Here is a 26250-nt window from a genome sequence, read left to right as displayed (position 1 = left end):
TATTTATTGAAATAATAATCATAATGGATTGCTATTTAAATAATTATGAAACAAGTTCTGATAGATTAATTTCCTGATTTAATTTTCCTAAAATGTTTAATAATTATGGTTTTTTAATAGATTAATTTCTTAATTTTTTTAATTACTTATTTAAAAAATAATTATGGATTATTGGTTAAAGAGTTTCCCTAAATTATTTGTTAACTATAATTATTGATTTATAGAAATTAGTGGTAATTAGTAATATCTTTTATCAATAAATTGTTATTGTGAAGATTTAATAAAGATTTATTAAATTATGATGATTATTGTAAATTACACTAAATGTTGAAATTTTGAACATTTATTAACAACCAAAAGTTATTAAATAATGGATTGCTTATTAATGTTTTGTAGATTATTAAATTATTTAATATTTGTTAAATAATGGTTTATTTCCAAAATAATTATTTCATAATTTTTGGTAGAATATTTTCCAGAAATTTTTAATAATTTTCATAAGGTAATGGATTATTTAACAATAGATTATTATTTTAAGAATAGGTTATTTAACAATAATGGAAGATGCCATGCATGAATATATAGGAAACATGAATTCCCCCTATTCCATCAATTTGCTTGAAATCACATCTATAGATTTGAATATTGTTTGACTTGAAAATTCCAATATTAATAAATTATGATCATATTTTTATGGGAAAGTGGAGAGAAGAGGAGAATACCATTTAAATGTTAGCAGGCTGTGGAACCAATGATAAGGTTCAATGCTAGTATTAAATGCATGGGATTCGCATCTTTTACAGTTGTGCTTATGAATTTAGTACTAGTGTGGAAGTGGAACCTCATCGTTGGTTTCACACTCCTTTGAAAAACTAAACCGTTAAGCTAATTCGAATTCCAAGTAAGGGAGAGAATAAAAAAAAAAAGTAAGAGAGGTGAATTATAGGGAAGAGAAAAAATCCAATGAAAAGAGAGAAATAAAGAGAGAGGATGTTGAGATGAAAAATTAGGAGTTGATGAAAAGGACGAGAAAAAGAGAGAGTCAGAGAGAATTGAAAATTGGGGTAATTAAAGACGGAGAAACAAGGTAAGTCATTATCATGAACAGGCAGAACGTTCAACTAATCCCGATTCTCTCTGCGTGGTTTCTTGAAAACACACAGTGAAAAGCAACTGAAATCAAACACCCAGCCGTCTGCCTTCCCAATTCCCAAGCGGGCCCAAGTTAGTAAAATTGAGCGCTGAATGAATCTCTAATACGAAGAAGTGAGAGAGATAATCTGATAATGCGACAACATTCATTCACCCTGGGTCTGGCCTGCCATACTGTTTTCTCTGTGAGTGAGTCAGGACCGAGACTGAACTCTGTTTAATGTCCAATCTATTGCGGAATTAAATATTTTTTGACGGACAGAGAGTTGAGACAGAGGCAATTGTGAAGGAGCAGCTGTCAAGGCTTCCCTAAAACCAAACAATTCTTTACTACTCCCATATATATATATATATATGTTCAGGCAAAATTTTATTTTTTTGGTAAAATGTTCAGACAATAGCACTGATATCTCAATAGACGGGATTAGAAATTCCAATCGAACACTTTTAGAGCAAGGAGGATGATGGAGGCTGTCCTCCCGAGGACACGACATCACAACCCAGTCTATTCTACCGTACCGATATGCCTGGAGGACGACGGAGAAATGAATTCTACTTTTGACGCCACTACTGGTGGTTCATCGGGAACCGGATCTCCTACCTATGACAACTCTGCTCATTCTTATCCACAATATACTACCTCCCGTGAATTGGGAATATCTTTCTCTATTTGTACTATTGCAGATGACGAGATGTTGTACTGGGATAAACGCTAGTGGGCAGGTGATCCGGCCTCCTGGTGCAGTGGTGCTGCCGACTGCCAAGAAAAGTCAGAGTTTCCCAATTTAATTTTTTTTTTGTGGTTAATAAATATTGAATTCACGGGCGGCGGCTCAGCTGCGTTGGCTTGTGGAGTGTTGGAGCGGGCGAGGGGCCCACTCCAAAGATGCAAGTGCCTTATGCATATATAATTACAAAAATGACCTTTGCTTAGTTAGAACTAGAAGAAGTTCAAGTTCTCTGGCTGATGATGAGTTGACTCTCGTGCCCCTTTTAATTATTTTACAATTAAATTAATGGTATAGGCATGCAATGGATTGGCGTTGGCCCGGGCTCTGCTGCTGCTGTTGGCTTTAATGTGGATCCCCATCCTAACCATCTCACTGATCCAACGGTCTAAATCATTCACGCCAACCAGATTTTTGGAAAGTTATTAATATTTTCCTTCTTTATTGCTGCGCTCACGGTCGTTATCATCAGACATAGGCTCTGTTTTTATTTTTAAGGAAAATTATCTAAAATTCATCGTGAATTTTCAGTATTTCTCTTAAATTCGTGACAATTTTTTAAAATGTTTAAAACTCATCATGTTATTAATTTAATGTTAAAGTATAAAATATTATCATTTTACCTTTCGTAGAAAAAGATAAAATATATAGAAAATAAATTAATGAGTATTGATATATTAATATTTTAATATTTAGACTTAAAAAAGGAAAAGTTCAAAAAAATATTTTTAAATATAAACTACATTAAAACATAGAAATTATAAAAAATATAAAAAAATTGCAAACAAACTAAAAAATTATTTTCAAATTATAGAAACTATAGAAATTGAAACACACAATCAGAAAATAAAAATTGTAGAAAAAACACAAAAAGTTATAGAAAAACACAGAAATTGTAAATAAATAACAAAAATATAGTAAAGTTTATAGATTGTAAAAAATAGAAAAATGTAAAAAAACAGAAATTATAAAAAACTTTGGAAATTATAACAAAAACACTAAAAATATAAAAAATAAGAAAATTAAAAACTAAAAAAACCATTTTTCCTTTCACTCACTATTTAAGGGTAATTTGGTCTATTTGTGCTGACATGAACACAAGAAACATTAACGATGAAAGTTGGATTTTGAAAAATAAAAACTTAGTGATGACTTAAATCTTGAAAAGTTGTGATGAGTGTAAGAGAAATCTTAAAAATAATGGTGAGTTTTACACATTTTCCCTATTTTTAATAATCACATCGGGTAGAGCCACGAAATTTCCTAAATGCATACTTTATTTATTAACAATCATAATTATTTAATTATGCTGAATCAATGGTTCCATTTTTAGGTTGTGGTTTGTGGAGTGGAGAACCGGGAAAAACCCAGAGACAGCGAGAGAGGTTTTCTCACTTTAGTCAGTCCATCCTTCGTGAAGAGAGGAAGAGAAAGAGAAGAAGTTGCATAGCGTATTCTAAGTTCTAATTTTTCTGCTAACATAAATCCTACAATTGTTTCAGTTGCGCTACAAATCTTTAGTTCTTTCTGTATTTCATTTGTCATTTTCGTGGATTGGAAGCTGGGATTTCTTCATGAATCACACCCCTGGTTCTTTGATTTGATTCTTAATTAGGGTTTCATGCTTTTGTTTCTGGGTCGGCAGATTACGAGATTTCTGCGTTGATTAATCCATCGGTTCCCGGTCAATTTAACGCGGAAGTCTGCCCCTTTTTCTCTGTTAACATTTTCTCTGACTCTTCTATTGTCGATCCCAACTCTTATCGAGTGCTATTTTATCAAATCTCGATGGGGAAAGGAGGACAAGATCATAGAAATCAGAATAGTAGTGGATCCATATCCTCCGACATCCCGGCGTGGGCGAAAGACGTCCAAGAGTGTTTGAAGGTGTACAACGTCGACAAAGACCGGGGGTTGACGACTGAGGAAGTCGAGGAGCGGCGTCGGATCTACGGTTGGAACGAGTTGGAGAAGCATGAGGGCCCGTCAATCTGGAGTCTGATTATCGAACAGTTCAACGACACCCTGGTGCGCATTCTACTCGTCGCCGCAGTGGTGTCGTTTGTCCTCGCTTGGGATGACGGCGATGAGGGGGGCGAGATGGGAATTACAGCATTCGTGGAGCCTCTCGTGATCTTTTTGATATTGATCGTAAATGCCATTGTTGGAGTATGGCAAGAGAACAACGCCGAGAAAGCCCTAGAAGCCCTCAAGGACATTCAATCCAAGCACGCCAGCGTGATACGTGAAGGGAAAAAGATATCCGGTCTGCCAGCCAGGGAACTCGTTCCGGGTGATATCGTTGAACTCAGGGTAGGCGACAAGGTTCCAGCTGATATGCGGGTTTTGCATCTGATAAGCTCCACTGCGAGGGTCGAGCAGGGTTCACTGACGGGGGAAAGCGAAGCGGTTAATAAGAGCAATAAGGTTGTTCCTCAGGACAGTGACATTCAAGGAAAGAATTGTATGGTTTTTGCCGGGACCACGGTTGTGAATGGAAATATCATCTGCTTGGTTACCCAGACGGGTATGAACACGGAAATCGGGAAGGTGCATTCTCAGATTCATGCGGCCGCGCAAATGGATGAAGACACCCCATTGAAAAAGAAGCTTAACGAATTCGGAAAGACCCTCACTGCCATAATCGGAGTGATCTGTGCGCTGGTCTGGCTCATCAACGTGAAGTACTTCTTTACCTGGGATTATGTGAACGGGTGGCCATCGAATTTCAAGTTTTCTTTCGAGAAGTGCACTTACTACTTCGAGATTGCAGTGGCATTGGCAGTGGCGGCCATTCCAGAAGGTTTACCGACAGTTATTACAACTTGCTTGGCACTTGGTACACGAAAGATGGCTCAGAAGAATGCGCTTGTACGGAAGTTGCCTAGCGTGGAAACTCTGGGTTGTACTACAGTCATTTGTTCTGATAAGACAGGTACCTTGACTACCAATCAAATGGCAGTGGCAAAGCTTGTGGCTATGGGTCCTCGTGCAGATTCCGTTAGAACTTTCAAAGTCGATGGAACCACCTACAGTCCTTTTGATGGCAAGATACATGAATGGCCAACTGGTTGTATGGATGCAAACCTTGCTATGATTGCAAAGATTGCTGCTGTTTGCAATGATTCAGGTGTTGCACAAGCTGGGAATCACTATGTCGCCAATGGAATGCCAACCGAGGCAGCATTGAAAGTAAGATCTCTACATTTGAGATTCTTCCTGTTCATTCTTAATTTCTATGGTCACCAATTATATCCTTTCATTCCAGAAATCTAATCTTTCAATGAACTCTTAAGCTGAGGCACAAATTCCCAAACCATAGAATTTTGTCTACAAGTCCTTCCCGTTCTATAAAAGAAAAGAATTGTCTATGAAAACATTATTAAAAACATTATTGATAATTGAATTCTATCTCTTGTAGAAAGATTGCTTAGCCAGTGTTAGCTATGATCATCTTTGAACAATCTCTGGCAATCCATCTTGGGCCTGCTTGTCTTTTGGTGGTGGGATGTTTCTCACTTGACTGTGCAAATATACAAACAATATCATTTAGATTAGGTTTTTTCCTTGTTCAGAAAGGGGTTTATACTTTATATATACATTTCCAGTGGAGAATGATCTTAGCTGGTGGTAGCCTATAACTATGATGACTTTGAAGTTTGAATAAGCTTTGTCAATTTGGTGAGAGTTTCTCACTTCACAATGTATATAAACTGATAACATCATTGAGATTAGGTCTTCTCTTTGACTGGGGAAAGAGTTTACAGAACATTCTTCCATGACGAAACATAAAAGGGGTTGGACTGGTCTTCCAGCATATCATGATTCTGTGTCACTGCATGCTAGACATTTGGCATTTTATCTTTATTGAAGCATGTGCAAGTAGGGTTTCTGTGTTGCTTTGTCAACTCAAGTCCTTAAGATTGTTTAAGCAAGTTAATGTGGTTGAAATTCTTCTATGAAGTCTGAACGATTTCTTTTTCTTCTTTCAGGTCCTAGTTGAGAAAATGGGTCCTCCTCAAGGGTTTGATACCTCATCTTCAGGCACCGCAGATGTGCTACGTATGTTGACACTTATTGTTACAGTATCTGTATTTTATTTTGATATATTAACATACTTGATCACATTTTTTCCTTCTGTTTTATAAAAAAGGTTGTTGCCAGAGATGGAGTGAAATTGGACGTCGTATTGCAACTCTTGAGTTTGACCGTGATCGGAAATCAATGGGAGTTATTGTGAGGTCGGAATCAGGAAGAAATTCATTATTAGTGAAGGTATGCTCTCTGGTTGTGGCTGGAAGGCTGGAGTTTCCATTTATTTTTAGTGCTTGCTAATCTAAGTAGTACCAATTACCTAGTTTCACTTTGTGACATGATAAGTTTCACGTTAGGACACAGGAAGATGGAGAACTAAGGTATTTTGTCCTATAAGAGGCAAAATACAAATCAATTTAATTTCTGGTTTATTGTTCTTCATGGTCCATCTCCCTAGTGAACTAGAATATAAGTATGATTAACATCCCTATGGTTCCCTGTGCAATGACTATACTGTTTCAACTTGTTTTGGTTTTTCCACACCAATTCAAATATCTATATGCTTTCTATTCTTTGAAGGTTCTATTTCAATAATTAAATTTGGATCATATTTGTTTTTTCATCTGTTTTACTCATTTTTGCTACCAATAAGATTGTTTTTCAGTTTATTTACTATTTTTTACTGCTTGTAATTTGGGAAAGAAGCATTCCTAATAGACCTGTTACATTATGGCAGGGAGCAGTAGAGAATGTATTGGATAGAAGCTCCCATGTTCAACTGCTTGATGGTTCTGTTGTGACATTGGATCATAGTTCAAGAGATCTTATTTTACGATCCCTTCATGAGATGTCAACCACTGCACTTCGCTGCTTGGGTTTTGCATACAAGGATGAACTTGCTGAATTTGTGACTTATGATGGTGATGAAAATCATCCGGCTCATGATCGCTTACTTAAACCATCTAATTATTCAGCTATTGAGAGTGACCTTATCTTTGTCGGGTTGGTTGGGCTAAGGGTGAGTAGACATGTGCTATTTATTCTCATTGTTTGGTTATGTTGATGTTCTGATCTGTTGGTGGATTCTCTTGGACTTACGATTTATTCTTTAACATTATAGGATCCTCCTCGAGAAGAGGTTCACAAAGCAATTGAGGACTGCAGAGCAGCTGGTATCCGTGTTATGGTTATCACAGGAGATAACAAGGAGACAGCAGAAGCAATTTGTTGTGAAATTGGTGTATTTGGTCCTAACGAGGATATTACTTCAAAAAGCTTAACAGGAAAAGAGTTTATGGATCTTGCTAATAAAAGAGATCATTTAAGGCAAAGTGGTGGGCTTCTATTCTCTAGAGCTGAACCAAGGCATAAACAAGAGATAGTGAAGTTGCTGAAAGAAGATGGAGAAGTGGTTGCAATGACTGGTGATGGGGTCAATGATGCTCCTGCTTTGAAATTGGCTGACATTGGAGTTGCAATGGGCATCACTGGAACTGAGGTATTCTTTTTCATTGATTCTCATGTCTGTAAATATCTTATGGATTTCTCACCTTTTTACTGTTGAAAGGTGATTTTCCCTGGTCCATGTTTGGTTGTGTGGGGTACATGTGTTGGGCTCCATTGATATTTTATGGTTTTTTTGGGCCTCTATTGACATTTCCTTCTCTTCAGATTAGCTTCCAATTGTGATAGTATGATAACATCAGTTTCTAGAAAATTAGCTAACCTGCTTTCCAGTATGAGTGTATGAGACTATGAGCTTCACGGACAAATAAAATGCAATTTATTCTGTATAGAAACATCTATATAATTTTTGAAGACATTCTAGTTTGCAAGCGCTCATGCAATATTCCTGGGTTTATGAGAAGATTTGTACAAGTGTTGCATTGCGTTCAAAGTGCACTTTTTATTTTTCTCTTGAGCCAGTGCATGTGTGTGTTTATGCTTTTGGTATACTGGAGGATTTACCAGGCTATTGATGAATCTTTTAAGCAATACAATCATCTGAATCACTAAACTTGTTGAGCTTTTTGTTGTCTGATTAGTGTATTTTTCATGGATTTGCTTTCTTACCAAATAATGTGTTGCTATGTCAATTTTCACCTCTCCCCAATTTTCTATTACCTGTGTGTCATTTATAAATCCTTTATTATTTTTTGAATGCCATCCTAATGCATGTTTTTTTTTTTTCTTTTTCTTTTCCTTCTTTTTTCTTTTTTGCAGGTTGCAAAGGAAGCTTCTGACATGGTGTTAGCAGATGATAATTTCAGAACAATAGTTGCTGCTGTGGGTGAAGGTAGATCTATCTATGACAATATGAAGGCTTTTATCAGGTTTATTTCTCTTTCTCTATTCCCTCTTATCTTTTTCAGTTCAGAATTGGTTTGACAATTCACTTGTTTTCCAAGGGTCACAAACTGTGGAGATACTTAAAAGAAGTTTCTACAGGGACTAGAACTAGAACATAATTTATAATTGGGGAATTTCTAGATATACGTTTTTAAATTCATCATACTTTGATGTCCTGAAATTTTCTTTTTTCAATTCTGAGATTGAAAGAATGGGTAGAAGTGGATTGAGAAACATACATATGGAAAGAACCCTCAATCAGTCATCCCAAAAGAGGTTCTCTTTCTATCCCTTGTCTGCCAGCCCATTTGCAGATCTGTACACCCACTGAACTGCAACTATTGTTCCTTTTTAGCTCATCGATCTCTAAGGGTAAGGCACTTTCCTTCATTTTTAATCCACCCTACAATCACTTTTGACTCCTCTTCAACAATGACATTTGTGTAATTATTTCTCTTTGCCAACTTTAACCCCTGTAGAACTGCTAGGGTTTCTGCTCTTATCACATTGCTATCACATGGCCTGCAGGTCCTGAGTAAGAGAAAGTATACTTCCATGCTCATTTCTGGTTTATAAAGACTGCCCTAATTCCAGAGGAGCCTGGGTTGCCTCCCATCAAAGTTAAAGCTTGATTAACTTGTCTAGGGGTGGTATATATAGGTTACACAGTCACCCTAATGGCCCCAGTTTCTAGTATCATTGGTAGTGAAGGAACTGAACAAACCCTAACCCAATCCGCACTCACTGTTATGAGGTCAATGAGAACTCTTCTATCTTGGGACTTTTCCTTGAATAATCTTCCATTTCTTTCCTCCCAAACAGCCTATAAAATTGCAGCTCTGGAGCATCTCCATAGAATATTTCCACTTGTGGGTTGGTTAATGAAAGTGCTGCTGAAAATGAATTGCAAATCTGAAGGAGTCATCCCCCTGCACGTAAAGAGAAAAAAAAAACCACTCCCAAATACCATAGACAAATTAATAGGAGATTAGTAGATAGTAGAAAATTTCCCCGCTCACATTGCAGAGAAGGCAGACATGAGGACATAAACACCAATGTGGGTAGAACTAATTTATAAGGTTAAACTTGTTTTCCATTTTGCTTCTTTTAACCTTGGGCCAGGCCTTTTCAAAGTTTAATAAAAGCTCTAGTTGAGCCTGCCCAAGTTGCAACCCTGTTGAATTTTTGTCATAGTGGTCCCAGTTGTCACATTAAGAAATATGTTTATATAATTATGAAATTATTGCAGGTATATGATCTCCTCGAATATTGGTGAGGTTGCTTCTATATTTTTCACAGCAGCTTTAGGTATTCCAGAAGGGTTGATCCCTGTCCAACTTCTGTGGGTCAACCTTGTCACTGATGGACCCCCTGCAACAGCCTTGGGATTCAATCCACCGGACAAGGATATAATGAAGAAACCCCCTCGAAGAAGCGACGACTCATTGATTACTGCTTGGATTTTATTTCGCTACCTGGTATGCCAGTTATCTTTTTTTATTCACTTTTTTTTTTTTTTTTTCTCTCAAAGCCAAGAATATCTCATGCCAACTTTTGGATTCTGACCTCTTCCCAAGTGCCCTTTGAAATTTAGATTTCATTCTTAAACTTTTGCAGGTTATTGGGTTCTATGTTGGGATAGCAACCGTTGGAGTTTTCATTATATGGTATACACACGGCTCCTTCTTTGGTATTGACCTGAGCCAGGATGGCCACACTCTTGTCACATATTCGCAACTGTCCAACTGGGAGAAGTGTCCTTCTTGGGAAGGATTCACAGTTTCTCCTTTCACAGCAGGGGCACAGGTGTTCTCCTTTGATGCCAAACCCTGTGACTATTTCCAGGCTGGCAAAGTGAAAGCTATGACTCTCTCCCTCACCGTCCTGGTTGCCATTGAAATGTTCAACTCCCTTAATGCATTGTCTGAAGATGGGAGTCTCTTGACAATGCCCCCATGGGTTAACCCGTGGCTCCTTCTGGCCATGTCACTATCTTTCGGTCTACATTTCTTGATCCTTTATATCCCATTCCTTGCCCAAGTGTTCGGCATTGTACCCCTCAGCCTAAATGAGTGGCTCTTGGTGTTGGCGGTGGCATTCCCAGTGGTCCTGATTGACGAGATTCTTAAGTTTATTGGGAGGTGTACAAGTGGGTTGCGCACATCTTGCAGAAGGAAATCAGTCAAGACCAAGGCAGAGTGAGAAGCGAATGAGTTAAACTTCTCGAATAGAATCATTAGTCTTGGTCCACCTTGAATTTGCCTTTGTTCTAAATTGAGGCTTCGCTTGGACCCTGAAGATCTAAGTAGATTGTGAACAAGGGTTTGGGACTTCCTAGTGCATTTGGAGGGGAGATTCACTTAAATCACTGTTTATTTTGCTCTAGTTTATCTTTTCTAATTATTCCTGAATTAATTTTTGATGTCAAAAGGTGCAAAAAACGGAAGCACTTGTTACACTTCTAACCTTAGATGTTCACACTTCACACTTAACTACCTCAGGGCTTGTACCAATTTTTTTTGCGGGAGAAGCTACTTTCATTTTCCCTGTGGATGCGAATGATGCGCAAATTGAGGAACTAAAACGTAGACCATTACAGTGGTTAAAGATATCTTGTTTTCCTTAACACGTTCACCTGTTCATGTACTTATGAGTTGGGCCAAGATGCAAAGTATTGGGCGTATATCTCTGGATCATTGATAAGCTGTTTTATGAGAGTTAAGAGAGAGAGAGAGAGAGAGAGAGAGAGAGAGAGAGTATTAGCCTTTTTTTATGCTTCAAAGGTGATGTGATAAGATATTAAGATCTCTGCTAGAAGATGACACCAAAATGATAGAAAAAACTCAAAAAAGAGTCTCAATCATTAACCAGCGGTGGCTCGGCTTGTAAGTTTTCTCGCGGGTTGTAGCGGAGACTTGCGATCAAATTGTAGCCCCCCGGTTGTGTATGGACTCTTGACTTTCCAGTACGAATGAATGATCCGTTGCAATTAAAAGAAAAAAAAAATGTTAAAAGAGAAAGGCCACAACCGTTGCCTGGATTGAATGAGTTGATGGTTCGACCACCCAGGTTAGTGGATTGTTAATTAAATCAATGGTTTTTGGCAAGCTTCTGATTCAGGGGTGGCACGAAACTGGTTGACTGGACAGTTTTTTGGCTGAACAGTCTACTGTCTACGTCAATAATGGTTTGAAAACCATGCCAGAAAATGTTTATTTTGTTATTCTTAAAGCCATTAAAAATCGTAGAAATTTTATAAACTTGAAACCAAAACAGGATTACCAACTAATAGATGCCTATATGAACAAAATGTTGTCAATATCACCAGTCCACTTAAGATTCCAGTGTTGGCATAGCGAAAGAGTTTCAATAAGCACTCTATGATATCAGGATATGCTATGGGAACACTCGGAAGTGAAATAACAAGATGCAAGAATATGATAGGAAACCCAAATCTCACATATACATCAATAACATTAACTCCACTGCTCAATTTGCTGTAAATATTAGAAACATAGTTTCTGTTTAATTATAATGTACACTTGTATACAAAACATACATGAGCTTGTAACATTTATTAAATTTATGTAGCTTACTACTCAAGTTAATTGATATACAATTCCACATGATCTGCTATTACCAAGGTTTTAAAAGGCCAAAAGACATAATTGAAGCATAATGGCCCAAAAAAGGTGTGATGTAAGCCTCAAAGGCGTTCTGAGGCATAAGCCTCAAAGCTTAAAAAAAAATTGATAAAAGTAATAAATAATATACCAAGATAGAATCATAGAAGATACAAATATCTATAAGACAAAAGTTTATAAACAATAGGTTTTAGCATTTAATCATTAAATAAAATAAAAAATCAACTAATAATTATAAACATTTTATATTTCATGTTTCAAAATGCAAAATTCTCGAATTATTCAAATGACCAATTTAGAAGAAAGGAAACATATGAAAAATCACCCATATAATTGATATTAGATTTATATGGTCATCCAATAGTTTAGAAGAAAGGAAATAACTTAATTAATTTGATTTATGCACCAAAATCAATAAAAAGAAAATGAATCCATTAACAAAGGAAATGATAAAAATAACAAATTTATGATGTTAGATTTAGAATAATAAGAAAAAAATATCACTTGATTTATCCAAGAGAAACTAAGAATTTGATGGTCCTTCTTGCAACAAACTCTCCTAAAACACTAAGAGAAACTAATAAGTATGTATTTGGTTCCGAGGGCATTTATTGAAAAAACGCTACCACATCAGTGCCACATAGGCGTTGGCGTTTATTGCATATTAAGCAAAATGAAACAATTGTTTAGTTTCACCATTTATCAAATAAACGGTAAAAAACTGAAATGCTTTGATTTTTGTGCGTGGAGAATTTGGGGAAATGCCAAATTCTTATTTCCCCCAACGCCCCAATGTTTCTTGAAACCAAATGCTGATGTGCCACACTGTAATGGGTATTAATCTGAAGTGGAGAATAAAAAACGTTTAAAGTGAAACCCAACCAAACAACAAAAACAAAAAGCGTTTAAAATGAAAAAGTATAAATAAACATTTAAAATGAAAAAGCACAAATAAATGACACCCATAAATGTAAACGGAACCAAACACCCTCTAAAACATGATTTGCCCTATTTGTTTTTCATTTTTACTCCTTTTTTATCTGGCTTATAATTATTGAAACACTTCTACATCTCATTCCGACAAAGACTTAAGCTTTGAAGCAAAATTTGTGCATTTTGAATCAAGGTGTACACCTTATGCCTCAAGGCTTGCGTTTTATAAAACAATGACTACTGTAAATTAATAATTTAATATGAATTATGCATCTAAAACTAAATAATATATCAGATACACAAATGTATGACCTGTTGTAGTTTAATAATATAAATGGTTGGACTATGATACCTGAAAGACATGAGATCAGAAAAACTAACAGCCAATCAACCGGTATCATGGTATTCATCAACATTTAGGAGGTGATTTGATTGGTAAAAGTTCTTCTGGTATCATGTATACTAAATAATTATTATAAGTTTATTTTTTACACTGGATCCAGAAACCCACTAATAGTGGCATGCACCTCAGCCCCAAAATGAATGAATATAAAATCGATATGAATCAAAACGTAAGAACCTTCAACCTACCATGCTTAATTATTATTATGCAAAACCGAAACAAGTTTGCACATAGATTCAGTTTGAAGCCATTTGGCAAGAATACATTTTTGTGTTAAAAAATGAAAGTAATATTTTTTCAACTGCTTTTACACTTAAAGTTGGTCAATGTAAAAGATAATTTGATTCTAGCCTTTAAATTTGTATTTGGACCTATCACAACTAAACAAGAGCCTAAATTTATGAGTGCAAAACTATACTGGGTTTGCATCCTTTCTATTTGAACAAATTTGCATTCATATCAGTGCATTCACTTTTGCACTCTTAAGTCTCAAGTCCTACCCAATGCAGCCTTTGGAATTTTGGGGAGAGAGGGAGTGAGGGGTGATTGACGTATGGATCCTGAGTTCCAATTTGCATGTGATTATATGAATCTAACTGATACATATTACGACATGAAATAACTGGAGAATATCTGAATCCATCACCCCATCGATCTCCTAATCACGCTCTATCTGTATGGTCACATGGCTGATATTATATTTCCTCCTTATATAGTCTATCACTTTATCCAGCACCATATCTGCATCTGCATCTTTCTTGATCTTGACATGGCAAGCCAACAGGATTTTCCCTACAGTGATGGCCCATATGTGCAGCTCATGAATTGCCACCACCTCCTCCATCTCACAGAGACCCTTTTCAAGCATCGTTGCGTCAATCTCTCTTGGCGTGCTCTCCATCAAAACCTCCAGAACATTACGCAGCATCTTGATTGTTGTACCGAGCACAATTACTGAGAACAGGAGGGTGCATATTAAATCAATGATCTTCCACTGAGGTTTGTACCAGATGATTTCTCCTCCTACCATCACCCCAATACTCTGGATGGAGTCCCCTAGTACGTGAAGATAAGCCCCCTGGACATTGATATTCTGCCGCTTCTGTTTCTGACCTGTGTTGGCTCTATGTACATCCACATTATAATTATCAACAATCAGAGGTTCAGAGTCATCAACTTCATGAGGGTGGTTATGCTCACTTTGATGTATGTCTTGCCCCCCGTGTCGGCAATTTGCAATACTGCTTATCGCATGGCCATGACCATGACTATGAATATGTTCACCGTGGCCATGATCATCCATAGAATAATTATCAAGCAGAGGTTCGGAATCATCCACTTCATGAAAGTGACCATGTTCGCTTTGATGTATGCCTTGTCCCGCACGTTGGTGATTTGTAATAATGCTTACCGCATGGCCATGACCATGACCATGTTCACCATGGCCATGATCATGCCCTCCATGGCTATGATCATGATCATGACCCAACAAAATAGCCATGATAATGTTAACCAGCAAACCAAAAGCAGCAACAAAGAACATTAGGGAGCCCCGAACTTCACCAGTGTCATGTATGATCCTAGCAATGGCTTCATAAACTAGTATCCCGGTAAGAAGCCATATCAACTGGATGGAAACTAAAGCACCAAGGATTTCAATCCTGAAGAAGCCATAAGATTGACGTGGATTTGCTTCCCAACCTGATGCCCACAATGAAAACAAAGATATGGCAAAAGCTGCAACATCCGAAAGCAGATGTGCTGCATCAGTTAAGATTGCTAGACTGTTAGCTTTAATACCACCAACTACTTCTGCACTCATAAAGATGACGCAGAGTATAACTGCTATGAAAAGCTTTTTCATGGAAGCAGATCTCTCTCTGGCATCCTTGGAGCTGGTTCTAGCATCAGAGAATCCACATGCTGCTGCCCCACAATTCTTACTCCCTCCTAAGCTTGGCTCTCTAGCAGGCATGGCTCTACAAATATCAAGAATCTGGTTGTGTTGTGGATTTTTTACTTCCATCTGAAAATTTACACCATCAATGTAAAGTAAAAAACGTGAATATATATTGATGCTCTTATGCACGTGATAGAAAACATACGAGTCTATGCCAGGTACTGCACGGTGATATCTCAGAACAAGTTTTCTATTTCATCATAGGTAAGACTGTCAATTGTGTTCTAACAATAGAATCAAACAACAACAATTGATCAATAATATACCAGTCAAGAAACTAAATAACAACATAACATATTAGGAACCACCAGTAGAGAAAAGGTAAAAGTTCAGAACGTGCAGACAATTATTATATTTAAAATGTTCAAAACCAACATATAGCAACCAATCTTGCATCAAAAACTTGGTCCCAAGTTATTTCTTTAATTGATTTTTTTCATTAGATACATTTATTTCTTCTAAAGCTCTTCAAACTTTAAACAAGAATTAGTAGGGCTGTAGTGGCATTTAGATAAAACTCTGCCGTTTTTGGTAAATAGTATGATTCTGTTTCTCAATGAAAGAATTGGAAGGATTGTACTCTCTTTTGTTCTCTTTAATATCTTTAATAAAACTACTTATTCATTCATCAAAAAAATAAAAAATAAATAAAGAATTGGAAGGATGAGGGAGCAAATATGATTCTTTTATAAAGCTAGACTCTTTTTGTCTCTGCAAAGTGCAAATCACCCAAGGATGAAGACCCCATCCCACACACAAAAGAAGGGAGAAAGACAAGAAAAAGAAAAGAAAATGATTCTGCTGATTCTTCCATATTGTAACTTGATTCTCATTAGCAGAGCCACGGGAACCAATCACTGGAATCATTCCATAGAAGTTGCAATAATGTGTCCTATTACAGAGATTAATTCAAATCTCTAAAGTTTGTTAAACTAAAAACTTGATTGCAGGAAGAAACTTATATTTCCTCAATTTTCTTGGAGGATTCATGCTAGTAAGCCAAACATCTACATCTTAGCCATTAAATGTCTAGATTACAAACATACAAGTAATCCAAGAAAGAGAAGGGCTGAGAATTATCATCTGTAAAAGACAACTGTAGCATGCTGACCAGGATCTGTTTCAATATGTACCTGGGAGATTCTAGATAAATAGTGGATCTAAGCAAGCAAAGTGAGGAATAGGTACATACTTTGAAAAGAAACCACTATCTATACCTAGAGAAATCTTGGATCTTTCCATGCAAAACAAGTTTACTAGTTGAGTCATCTAAGAAAAAAGTCTACCATGTAGCAAAACTGTTGGGCCCCAAAACCCCACATGACCCCTTTTCTACCCTCTACTCATGGGGCAAATTCCAGTCCAAGAGATTGATAAACCCAGTCCAGGAGCCCTTGACAATGTCTAAAATAAGCCCATTTTTTACAGGTATTTTGTAATTTAAATTAATAAATACCTAGTTAAAATACTCATCTGGTGGCACCCCTCTGTAGGCTAAATTAGAATTTTATGGAAACGTTATTAGTTACTAAACTTTGACCTATGTAGTCTGGGCAACAGAGGACCATCAGGAGTGTTAAGTGTTTAGAAATGAAATGGGAACACTTCTAAACATTTTCCCTGGACCATTGGGAGATGGGGACTAGATGAGCTGAGTTAGTAACCGTGCTACATGCCTTGAGGCAGGGAAAATCATTGAACTACAGGAATCTAGTGGTTGAAGGGGATTTTAAGGTGGGGGTTAGTTGGATGAAGCACAATAAACAAGGGGCAATTAGGGAACAACTCTTTTGGGGTCAAATATAAGGGAAAGAAAATGGGAAAGTGGTAGGCAGCTAGCTGAAAGCCTAAGCTAAGGGTTGTATTGGTTTTCTGGAAAACAGTGTGCATACATATCATTCTTTTATATAATCAAGAAAGCCTCTTTTTTTTTTTTTTTCTGTAAAACCCCATGTTACCGATCAACAACAAAAAAAAAAAAAAAATCTAATCTCTTTAAGCATGTAAGATAATCTCCATAGACCTCTTAAAAAGACTTTGCCCCATCTGATTGTATTTGAAGATTTTCCTTCAATTGAACGGAATGAAGTTTTTTTGCAAGGTGGCACTATAACAATGGAAAGAATCTGCAATTCATACTCTAATCTTCACCCATACACTATAGTCAACCAAATGTATTGCTAAAAGTGCAGCCGTCATAATTGCAGATTCTTTTTCTTTTTGCGTAGTAAAAGGTAGAGAGAAATTTATTAGAAAAAAAAGAAAAGGTAAATCATTATAGTAAAAAGAGGGTATTGAGATAATACTAAAGCAAAATTAGAAGTCCCACCCACAGTGAGACTTCTACAAATGCACAAGACCGTAGACAGCTTATGCATAAGTTTCAATAATGTCCAAGGCATTCAACAAAACTGCTACCGAAAGATGATCTATCAACATCTTGAAAGTCTGATGATGTTGATATCCATTTTGGGATAAGAGGTCCAATATCTGCATATAATATAACATCCAAGAAGGCATCTCTTCCTATCAAAGATTTGTCTACTCCATTCCCTCCAAATCCCCAAGCAAACAACAAAAAAGGATCACGCTGTAGAATATCTTTGTCCTAGGATCTCTTCAGAAGCCACCAACAGCAAATTTCATAAGGGAAAGAGGGGCTGAACATTTGTTGGTGAACTAGAACAAAGAAATATGTTCAACAAAAACCACCTTGCTACAGTGTAAGGACTAAGAAGAGGTGGGTAACTGACACCTTATTGAAATCACAAGTATGGGTTTGCTGCCAAGTGAGAAATTAAATTCTGGATGTGGGCAATGCAGCCAACTGATTTTTTTTTTTTTTAGTAATGCCTTCATAAAATGTTTTACCATGAACCTCCCATTGGAACACATCTTCCACCAATAACATACAGATCTGAAAAGGTCAATTATAGTAGCTCCAAACTTAAGAGGGAACCATATTCCTCTATCTTAACTTCAAAACATCGTATTACCATAATGTCTTTGGAGTTGAGTCTGCATAATCATGGACACGGATCACATAGTTTATCCCCTCCCTCATCCACCATCCTCCCAAAATCAAACGTAAGATCCCTCCCCATCTATAAATTTTGTGAAACTAGTAAATTCTCAATGAAAATTCATTACTTCCTTCTGAAGACCCACCTTATAAAGTAGACAAGGATTTCACTCCCAATGGGGAAACCCACTGTCCAGAAAAATTCAGGGGCCGTTTGGCAAGTCTTTTGGAAGATCTTCTGGTAGCTCTGACGGTCAAAATACGCATTGAGCTTTTGCATGAAGATCTGAGCAGCCCAAAGCTAGTTTGGCTACCGCGCATCTTTTCCTGAAATCAGCCCAAAATGGGCTTCTCGCGTCTTTTCGGCGCACCGACTTCTGGCAGCTAGATATGTTATGAACCAAACAGAAAAAAAGACCGCGGTGCGGTCTGCCAGGCTTTTAAACAGCCAAAAGACGGGAAAGATGTGCTAAACGGGGCCTCATAGTATTGTTGATGTATCAGTTTTCCAGGTATAGAAAACATGTAAATATGATGAAGTGTGGCAATCTAAAACATTGAAGTCTGTAAAGACAGTAAATAACAGAGATCAAAGATATGCAAGAACCAACTCAAAGCAAAAACATCACTTTGGATCAGATTACAGAATGCAACTAATCTGATTTAGACTTGAACAACTAACACTATTAGAAAGGGCCGAATTCCATATGGAACAAATGGAGCTAAAATACAATATATGCAAGAGAAACCCAGCCCTATCAATCTATTGAAGGAATGAATAGGGCATATGTAGCTAAATATGAGGTTGCTGATTTTGCAATAAGAACTCTCCAGTTTGCAAATTGTAAGCAGTGGCAATTAAGGGAAGAATTATACTTTTCTAAAAATCATCAAATTTAGTGATTAAATACCAGTAACTCAACCAAAACTCAAATTCAGTGCCACTTTTAAACAGTGAACTGAAATATTTGTTGGTTCTCTTTGTTTAGTAAATCAAATCACAAAAGTACATATATTAAAGACCGAAGACTGTAAAATAACTGAACTTGGGTTTAGGAATGGGTAGACCAAATTAGTGAGGTAACGGATGAGGAAATGACTGATAAATATACAGATAAGAGGGAACTTCCGAAACTTTGCAACATAAGTTTTATCAATTGAAATCCAACTTTACACAGTAGAATAGAGTAGATTTTTTTTTTTTTTGATGAATAACCGAAACCGGTTTATTAGATTAATATAGAGAGAGTACAAAGGTGATAAAGGGAGAGATAAACTCTCTTAACTCTCCCAAAGACAGAAAACATAATTACAATACAGCCCAAAATAAACGATCCCTTCCCACCCCCTGCTTTGGTAGTGTTGATAAAAAATAAGTGTCTCAAGAAACACTATAAACGCATATGGTAAACTAAGCAACAAACAACAGTCCACAAGGAGCTAATTCATAATAATTACAACTAGACAAGTATTTAATGATAAAACAGTATATATATATATACACCCTGAGATGAAAATTGATAAACCTGTTTAGTGAAGTAAGTGTGCTAATGGACTCTCAAATTGATGAAGTGGATTGTTTTATTACGCCAAGTGGGTCAAACAAATTTTCCAAACTTGCATAGTGTTACTATACATTTTCTACCAACTTACCTATAACAAATTGCAGTCTCTAAGTTTTGCATTTACATGCTTATGCCTAGAAAAGAAAATAACCCCTTCAACTGTTCAGTCTTGATCCAAAATGTCCAATAGCTTAATATACAGGCTGAAGCTATTGTCGTTTACCTGGATTCAATCCCTTCGGGATAAGATATGACCAAAGGTGAGGTTGTTTCAGATTCAGGCGCAACTAAGACCTAATTCATCACTTTTGTACCCGATTTTACTGTTCAACTTAGCCAATATTATAATAAACAAGGAAATTTATTAACTACCCGAAAAACAAAACTGACATGTCACAAGGAAACAATAGAGAATAAAATACATACAAACCCTAGCAGACCAGTGATAATAATAATAATAATAATAATATATAGACTGAATTGAAGATAGACTCAGAATAAAAAAAAAAAAAAAAAACAAAGGAAAAGGAAAAGGATGAATATGGCATACATACCTGAAGACTGGTTTTATTATCCTCTTTCTTAATGTTATATTATAATAACTGCAAGAACAATGATCTTTGAGATGGAACATAATTGCAAGAACAACTTGGCATACATACCAAGTTGAAGATTTTCTCTATGATCAGACATTCAGAAATTCAGACACTCACTCTCTCCCTATCTCTCTGAATCAGTGTCAGACCATCGCGGATGATAACATATTGAGATATAAGGCAACGCAGGAGCGGAATCTGATTTTGGAGTCGGAGATGAATAGATGATCTTTAAATCAGAACCGGAGACCATGGAACGTCCAAAATCGTCGGAAGCGTTTGGGACTTGGTGCGAATTATTTCCTGCTTTAGATAACACGAAAGCAAAATCTTTTTTGTCATTTACTAAAATACATCAATCGATTTGGTAAAACGTACCTTATAGTTTTTATTTTATTAAAACATTTTTATAGTTGCAATCAATTTACTTAATCTTTCATTAAATAAAAATAGAAGATGATAATTTTAGCCCTAATATCCATTTAAATAAATTTAATAAAAAAAATTAAAAACAAAAATCTCATTTTTGTTGCTAGTAAAACATGGACAATCATTCTATTTTTCTCTATTTGGTCAATTTTGTTTTCAATTCAAAAAGTGTTGAACTTTTGGAATAAACCATGGTTTTGAAAAACGAATCAGTGATTGAGAACCGGTTAGGGGTCTGGTTATCAGTTCGAATGGTCTGATCGTTCGACCCAAACGACCTGCTCGTTTTGACAAAAAAAATAAAAAATTGGAAAATGGTCAAAACCGTTCGAACGGTTAACTGGTCAATTCAGCGGTTTGTTGACCAAAATCAACAGTTTTGAGGGAAAAAGCAATTTTGGAGGAAAACAAAATCGATCAGGTGACCTATTCCCGGTTTTTCTGGTCCGTCCGTCTAGTGCAGTCCGATTTTGAAAATAGTGGAATAAACAACCATGAATCCATACTCTTAAACATTTTTCACTCAGTTTAGGAGTATTTTGGAATAAACAACCATGGGTCCATGCCCATAAACATTTTCAAATGGAAAAAACAAATAGTTCTTAATGAAAGGTTGATTAAATAAATGGGTTGCATAATATAAGAGATATTTTAATAAAATGCAAACTATAAAATAGGTTTAAATAAATCTGTAGAACTATAGGGTGTGTTCTAGTAAATGGCCTTTTTTATGGATAAAAATAATTCTTATTTGATAGTCGACCTAAAGCCCTAACTCTTTTTTGAGATTCTTTTAATATAGAGGGGTACCTATTATGATAATCTTCTACAAACCCTTGGTTGATTGACACGAGGGGTCTCTAGATGCATCTAAAATGTAAAAAGTAAGGGTAAAATTGAGAATCCGGGAAAAGTGCATGAGAGTGAGTTTCAGATAAAAACCAAAGTAAAATTCTTGTTTTTTTTTTACCAATTTTGTTTTTTAAGCATAAAAACCATTTTTTAAATAATCATCAAATTTATTCAAATGCTAATAAAAACTAGCAACTAAATTCATGCAATGCATGCGGTTAAATAAAAATTTGGTAGGAGATTCTAGACAATGGTTTTATGTGCATATTAATTCATAAAAGATGTAGTCATAAAATGTTATTCAACAATTTTTATACTATTCAGGTAATTATGAATATTATAAATATAAACATCATGTTATTGTTGCTCCAATCATTAAGCATCTTTTTTCACTATCTTATTAAATAGCTTGGGTATTCTTCTTATGACTAATCAAGCTATTTAATAAGATGACGAAAGAAAGAAAAATGTCTGATGATTAGAGAAATAATATGGTGCCTATTGTTAGGAATAAGGGTGATATACAAAGTTCTAATAATTATCAATGGATTAAACTTATAAGTTATACTATAAAACTCTAGGAGAAAATAATTGAATAAAAAATATGGTTTGAAACAAATGTATCAAAGAACCAATTTGACTGTATGCTAGGGTGACCAACCATGGAAGCTATATTTTTTTTGAGACGATTGATAGAAAATTTAGAGAGGAGAAGAAAGATCCTCATATGATGTTCGTTGATATAGAAAGGGGGTCCAAAATAGGTATATAGATTTTTATTATATACAAAAATGTGAATGTAGTGTGAAAGGTTTTTGGACCAAAATTACCCTCTATTTCTTTGTTTGAGAAAGAGTATACAAGTCACTTTATTATAACTTTAATGTTAGCTTCAATGGCTACTAAAATACCCATATTTGTGTATTTAATTCATCTCTAATTGTAAGAGTTGAAAATGTAACTTTAATTATTACTTTCCACCTCATTTAATTTCATGTAGTTAAGTCTTATACTTAACTACTTGAGGTATTAAATCCCATTTTCTCTTATATATTTTTAAGTTATTTTTCACTAATAAATGCTATTAATTAGATCTATGTTAATATTTTTAACAGTATAAATCCATAGATTCAAATTTGACTCAAAAACAAAACCATTCTTTATCTAAGTGGTGATTAAGCAATTCAACCATCCAAATCAAATTGATCAATCCAAGAAGTCATAGTTAGGTAATAAAATTTTTAAAATATAAATAAATATGAATAAGATTGCAGAATTTTCTTTTGATTAAAATACTCATTTCTGAATTAATTTCCAATTTAATTGTGAGGTTTAAATTGTAAATTGAACTATTACTTTTCACCACATTCAATTCACTCTATTTAAATCTTACACTTTTTTTGATAAATGAACAAAAAAAAAGATGCACCAAAAAATAAAACATTACAAAATGAAGAATCTATCAAAGCAGTATGTGTGCAAATGGATTGGATCATGATCTGATCCTTTTTGTTGAATTCGGATATCCCTAGTCCAAATCTTCGAATTAGATCAGGTTGGATAATAAGGTTCGATAAAAAAATTGGATCAAATTTGGATCACTCCCTATCATATATAAGTATGCTATTTATTTATTTATAAACATATTATTTATGTTGCATGTTTGTAATTTTGTTATATTATTTATTTTTTATAACAAATGTATATATATGATGAAAATAGTTGAAAAAATACTTGCATTTTTTTCTTTATTTAAATTGTTATATTTTAATTTTCTTTTAATATTTTATTATTTTTTAAAATTAAATTGGAACACATCAGATCCAAATATCTGATTTTCTCATCAAATTTGTATTCAAATCCATTTTTATGAGATGTGATCGAATATGCTATTAATAGTATTGGATCAGATTCGGATATACCTTGATTCAAATCTCATCCAATCTATTTGTATCCCTACCAAGTAGGTAGTTTTGTCAATGATACTTGAAACTTTACAACTCAATTCGATTATCACATATTTAGATGAGGTGTTTATGTAATCAGATTTGGATTTTGCAATGCACATCCAATTAATAATAAAAATTATAAAATATAAAAACAAAAAAGATGCATACAAGTTTATAGAAAATTTTGGATATATTCTACTATTATTATCATCATCTAGAATTTTTGCATGTGCATGCTTACTAGTTTAATTAAGGATATGTATGAGAGAACACAGATGGGAAAGATTTCAAATTTTACTGTTTGCCCTTATCTATTTGCACTAATCTTAGATGAATTAATTAAATATATTCAAGAGGAAGTTCCACGATGCATGTTGTTTCTGGATGACATTATTTTAATTGATGAAACTAATGAAGGACTAAATGTAAAATTAAGTTTATGAACAAATGCTTTAGAAACAAGAGGTTTTAAAATAAGACTAAAACAAAGTATATGCCATGTAAATTTAGTATTAAAAGGAGTGTAAATTAACATACACTTATGATTGGAAACCAAGAGATAACTCAATGTAACTATTTTCTATACCTTGATTTAGTAATTCATAACAAGGGAGAGATTAAGGAGGATATCACCCAAAGAATTAGAGAATGATGGACAAAATGGAGGGGTGCATTTGGACTTTAATGTGATAGTGTGAATACCACTTAGACTAAAAGGGAAATTCTATAAAACAGTTGTGAGGCCAGATATGTTGTATGGAGCATAATTTCAGGCAGCCAAGAAACAATTTGTCTAGAGAATGAATGTGGCAGAAATACGAAAAGCAAGATGGATGAGTGGAAAAACTAAAAAGGGTAGCATTAAGAATGAAGTTATCCATAAGAACCTAGGAGTAGCTCTAATAGGTGATAAAAAGAATAGACTAAAATGGTTTAGGCACGTGCATAAAAGACCACCAACTCCATCAGTTAAAAGAAGTGTTTTGTTACACATTGAAAGGGCTAGAAGAGCTCGGATAGACAAAAAAGGACATAAGTAGAAATAGTAAAAAATGATTTAAGCACTAATAGTTTAACTTCAAATATGGATTTAAATAGAATGGATTGGTGAATTAGGATTGATTCATGTAGCCCGCCCACCCCATATAGTTAGGATAAGGCATGGATGATGCTGATGATTTAGGTAATTATGATATGAGAGGAAAAGGTGAAATAAACAAAGAGTTGAAGAATCGTATCTCACAAATAAAAATATAAAAAGATAAATAAAAAAAAGGATAAAAGGATTTTCAAACCTGAACAACCCACCTAAGCCTAGGTTGAAAAGCTTGGCATTTAACCTTGGTTTAGGTTTGGACTTGAGGTCAATGTTTATAATTAGTCTTGGGTAGATCCAACCATCTAAATTATATAGAGGTGGCAATCTTACTTGTCCTTGTTGGGGCTCCAACTTGCATTGCCCCAATTGGAGTGGGTCTTTGTTTGTTGATCGAGTTTGATGTGGGTTTGGCACCCCACCTGATCACAAATCATAGAGGGGAGGGGAGGGGTCCTCTCACCATAATGGTCACACAAACCTCTTCCTCCTTTCATTTCTCATACATGTGTTTAGTTATTTTTTAAATTAAATCATCGAAAATATAAGAGGTTAAAATAGAAAAAAAAAACATCTATAGTCTTAATTGTTTGTAATAAATTTATTATTGCTCTCACCAATAAGATCTCTCTCCCCCCTCTCTCTCTCTAATAGTCAATATTTGTAACATCTTCTCTCATCCCATTAAATTCCAAAACTAAGCAAGGTTGCCATACATATATAGTTCTTTTTACTTTTTTTTTTAATTTTTCTTTTTTTCTAAATGCTATAAACTCCGGCCATTACAATAAATGACAACAGTCTCGGGTGCTCATGAAAATGAAATTTACTAATATGTGGCATTCTTGGGCAGTTGCAAATCAACGAGAAGCTTTATTAGAAATTTCTTATTGAAATCTTCCCATAGAAGGTATTATGGTAATAGCTAGTTCTAACATATACAGGCTAAGTAAGTAAGAAACTGTGAGAGGCTGGTTGAAATTGAAATGAACCTAAGTTCTAACGTTAGAATTAGAGAGCGTAAACATTCTTATATAACTAACCATAATAAGAATGGTCCTTCTCGTCACTATAATATATTCTCTTGGCATAAATTCCAATAAAAGGTAGATAAAAAGGATGGTCCACCATAACAACAACAACCAAGAAAGAAAGGAAGGAAACCCACTCAGTCCTTGTAAGGCAAATTTTGTCATTACACATATTGTTGTACGGCACACTTGCAACCTATTCTTCCATTTGGTATGATTAAAGGGAAAAACTATGATGCAAAAAACATATGGTATGGAAAGAATTTTGATTAATCAAAAACCCACTCATGAATTTTGATAAATAATATCTGATTGGCTACCACGTTTATGATTCCAGTTGATTGGTCAAAAGTTTTTCAGATATCATATCTTTTTCATATCATAGTCAAAACCATGATTAAAATGATCACGTGATTTAAATTACATCATACCTGAGATGTATTTGGAACTTTTAGGTTGATCGATATAAATTGTTATTTCTATTTAAAATTTCAATTATAAATCTC

The 26250-nt window shown here is 35.0% G+C and overlaps 2 protein-coding genes across 4 annotated transcripts; one reads left to right on the top strand and one right to left on the bottom strand.

Moving 5' to 3' along the window:
* Positions 1–3186: 3186 nt before the first annotated feature.
* Positions 3187–10777, top strand: LOC148870103 (calcium-transporting ATPase 4, endoplasmic reticulum-type-like). Its single transcript, XM_088971541.1, has 8 exons — positions 3187–5072; positions 5873–5942; positions 6034–6155; positions 6652–6933; positions 7036–7413; positions 8139–8248; positions 9514–9742; positions 9882–10777. Exons 1-8 carry the CDS (start codon positions 3669–3671, stop codon positions 10464–10466), a joined length of 3180 nt encoding a protein of 1059 aa, XP_088827667.1. The 5' UTR covers positions 3187–3668; the 3' UTR covers positions 10467–10777.
* A 2637-nt stretch (positions 10778–13414) lies between these two features.
* On the bottom strand, positions 13415–20738 carry LOC148870102 (metal tolerance protein A2-like). Of its 3 annotated transcripts, XM_088967360.1 has the most exons (3): positions 20505–20721; positions 20346–20393; positions 13415–15270 (listed from the first exon to the last, which is right to left on the bottom strand). In XM_088967360.1, exon 3 carries the CDS (start codon positions 15268–15270, stop codon positions 13903–13905), a length of 1368 nt encoding a protein of 455 aa, XP_088823486.1. In that variant the 5' UTR covers positions 20346–20393; positions 20505–20721; the 3' UTR covers positions 13415–13902. The 3 variants fall into 3 exon arrangements, with proteins under 3 accessions (XP_088823486.1, XP_088823488.1, XP_088823485.1); XM_088967362.1 differs by lacking the exon at positions 20346–20393 and having other exon boundaries at positions 20505–20738; XM_088967359.1 differs by lacking the exon at positions 20346–20393 and having other exon boundaries at positions 20454–20712.
* Positions 20739–26250: the final 5512 nt, after the last annotated feature.

The sequence above is a fragment of the Nelumbo lutea genome, chromosome 2 (assembly GCF_056320005.1).
Source record: "Nelumbo lutea isolate HS-2025 chromosome 2, American lotus-T2T, whole genome shotgun sequence".
NCBI lineage: Eukaryota > Viridiplantae > Streptophyta > Magnoliopsida > Proteales > Nelumbonaceae > Nelumbo > Nelumbo lutea.
The sequence above is the reverse complement of the archived record's forward strand: the minus strand, read 5'-3'. Positions and strand labels throughout refer to the sequence as shown.

What these genes read in the sequence shown, in the direction of transcription:
- LOC148870103 (XM_088971541.1), top strand. Translation starts at nt 3,669, where the DNA reads ATGGGGAAAGGAGGACAAGATCATAGAAATCAGAATAGTAGTGGATCC. An exon ending in TGGGCATCACTGGAACTGAG is followed by an intron (nt 7,414 to 8,138) that starts GTATTCTTTTTC and finishes TCTTTTTTGCAG; the next exon opens with GTTGCAAAGGAAGCTTCTGA. An exon ending in GGATTTTATTTCGCTACCTG is followed by an intron (nt 9,743 to 9,881) that starts GTATGCCAGTTA and finishes AAACTTTTGCAG; the next exon opens with GTTATTGGGTTCTATGTTGG.
- LOC148870102 (XM_088967362.1), bottom strand. Translation starts at nt 15,270, where the DNA reads ATGGAAGTAAAAAATCCACAACACAACCAGATTCTTGATATTTGTAGA.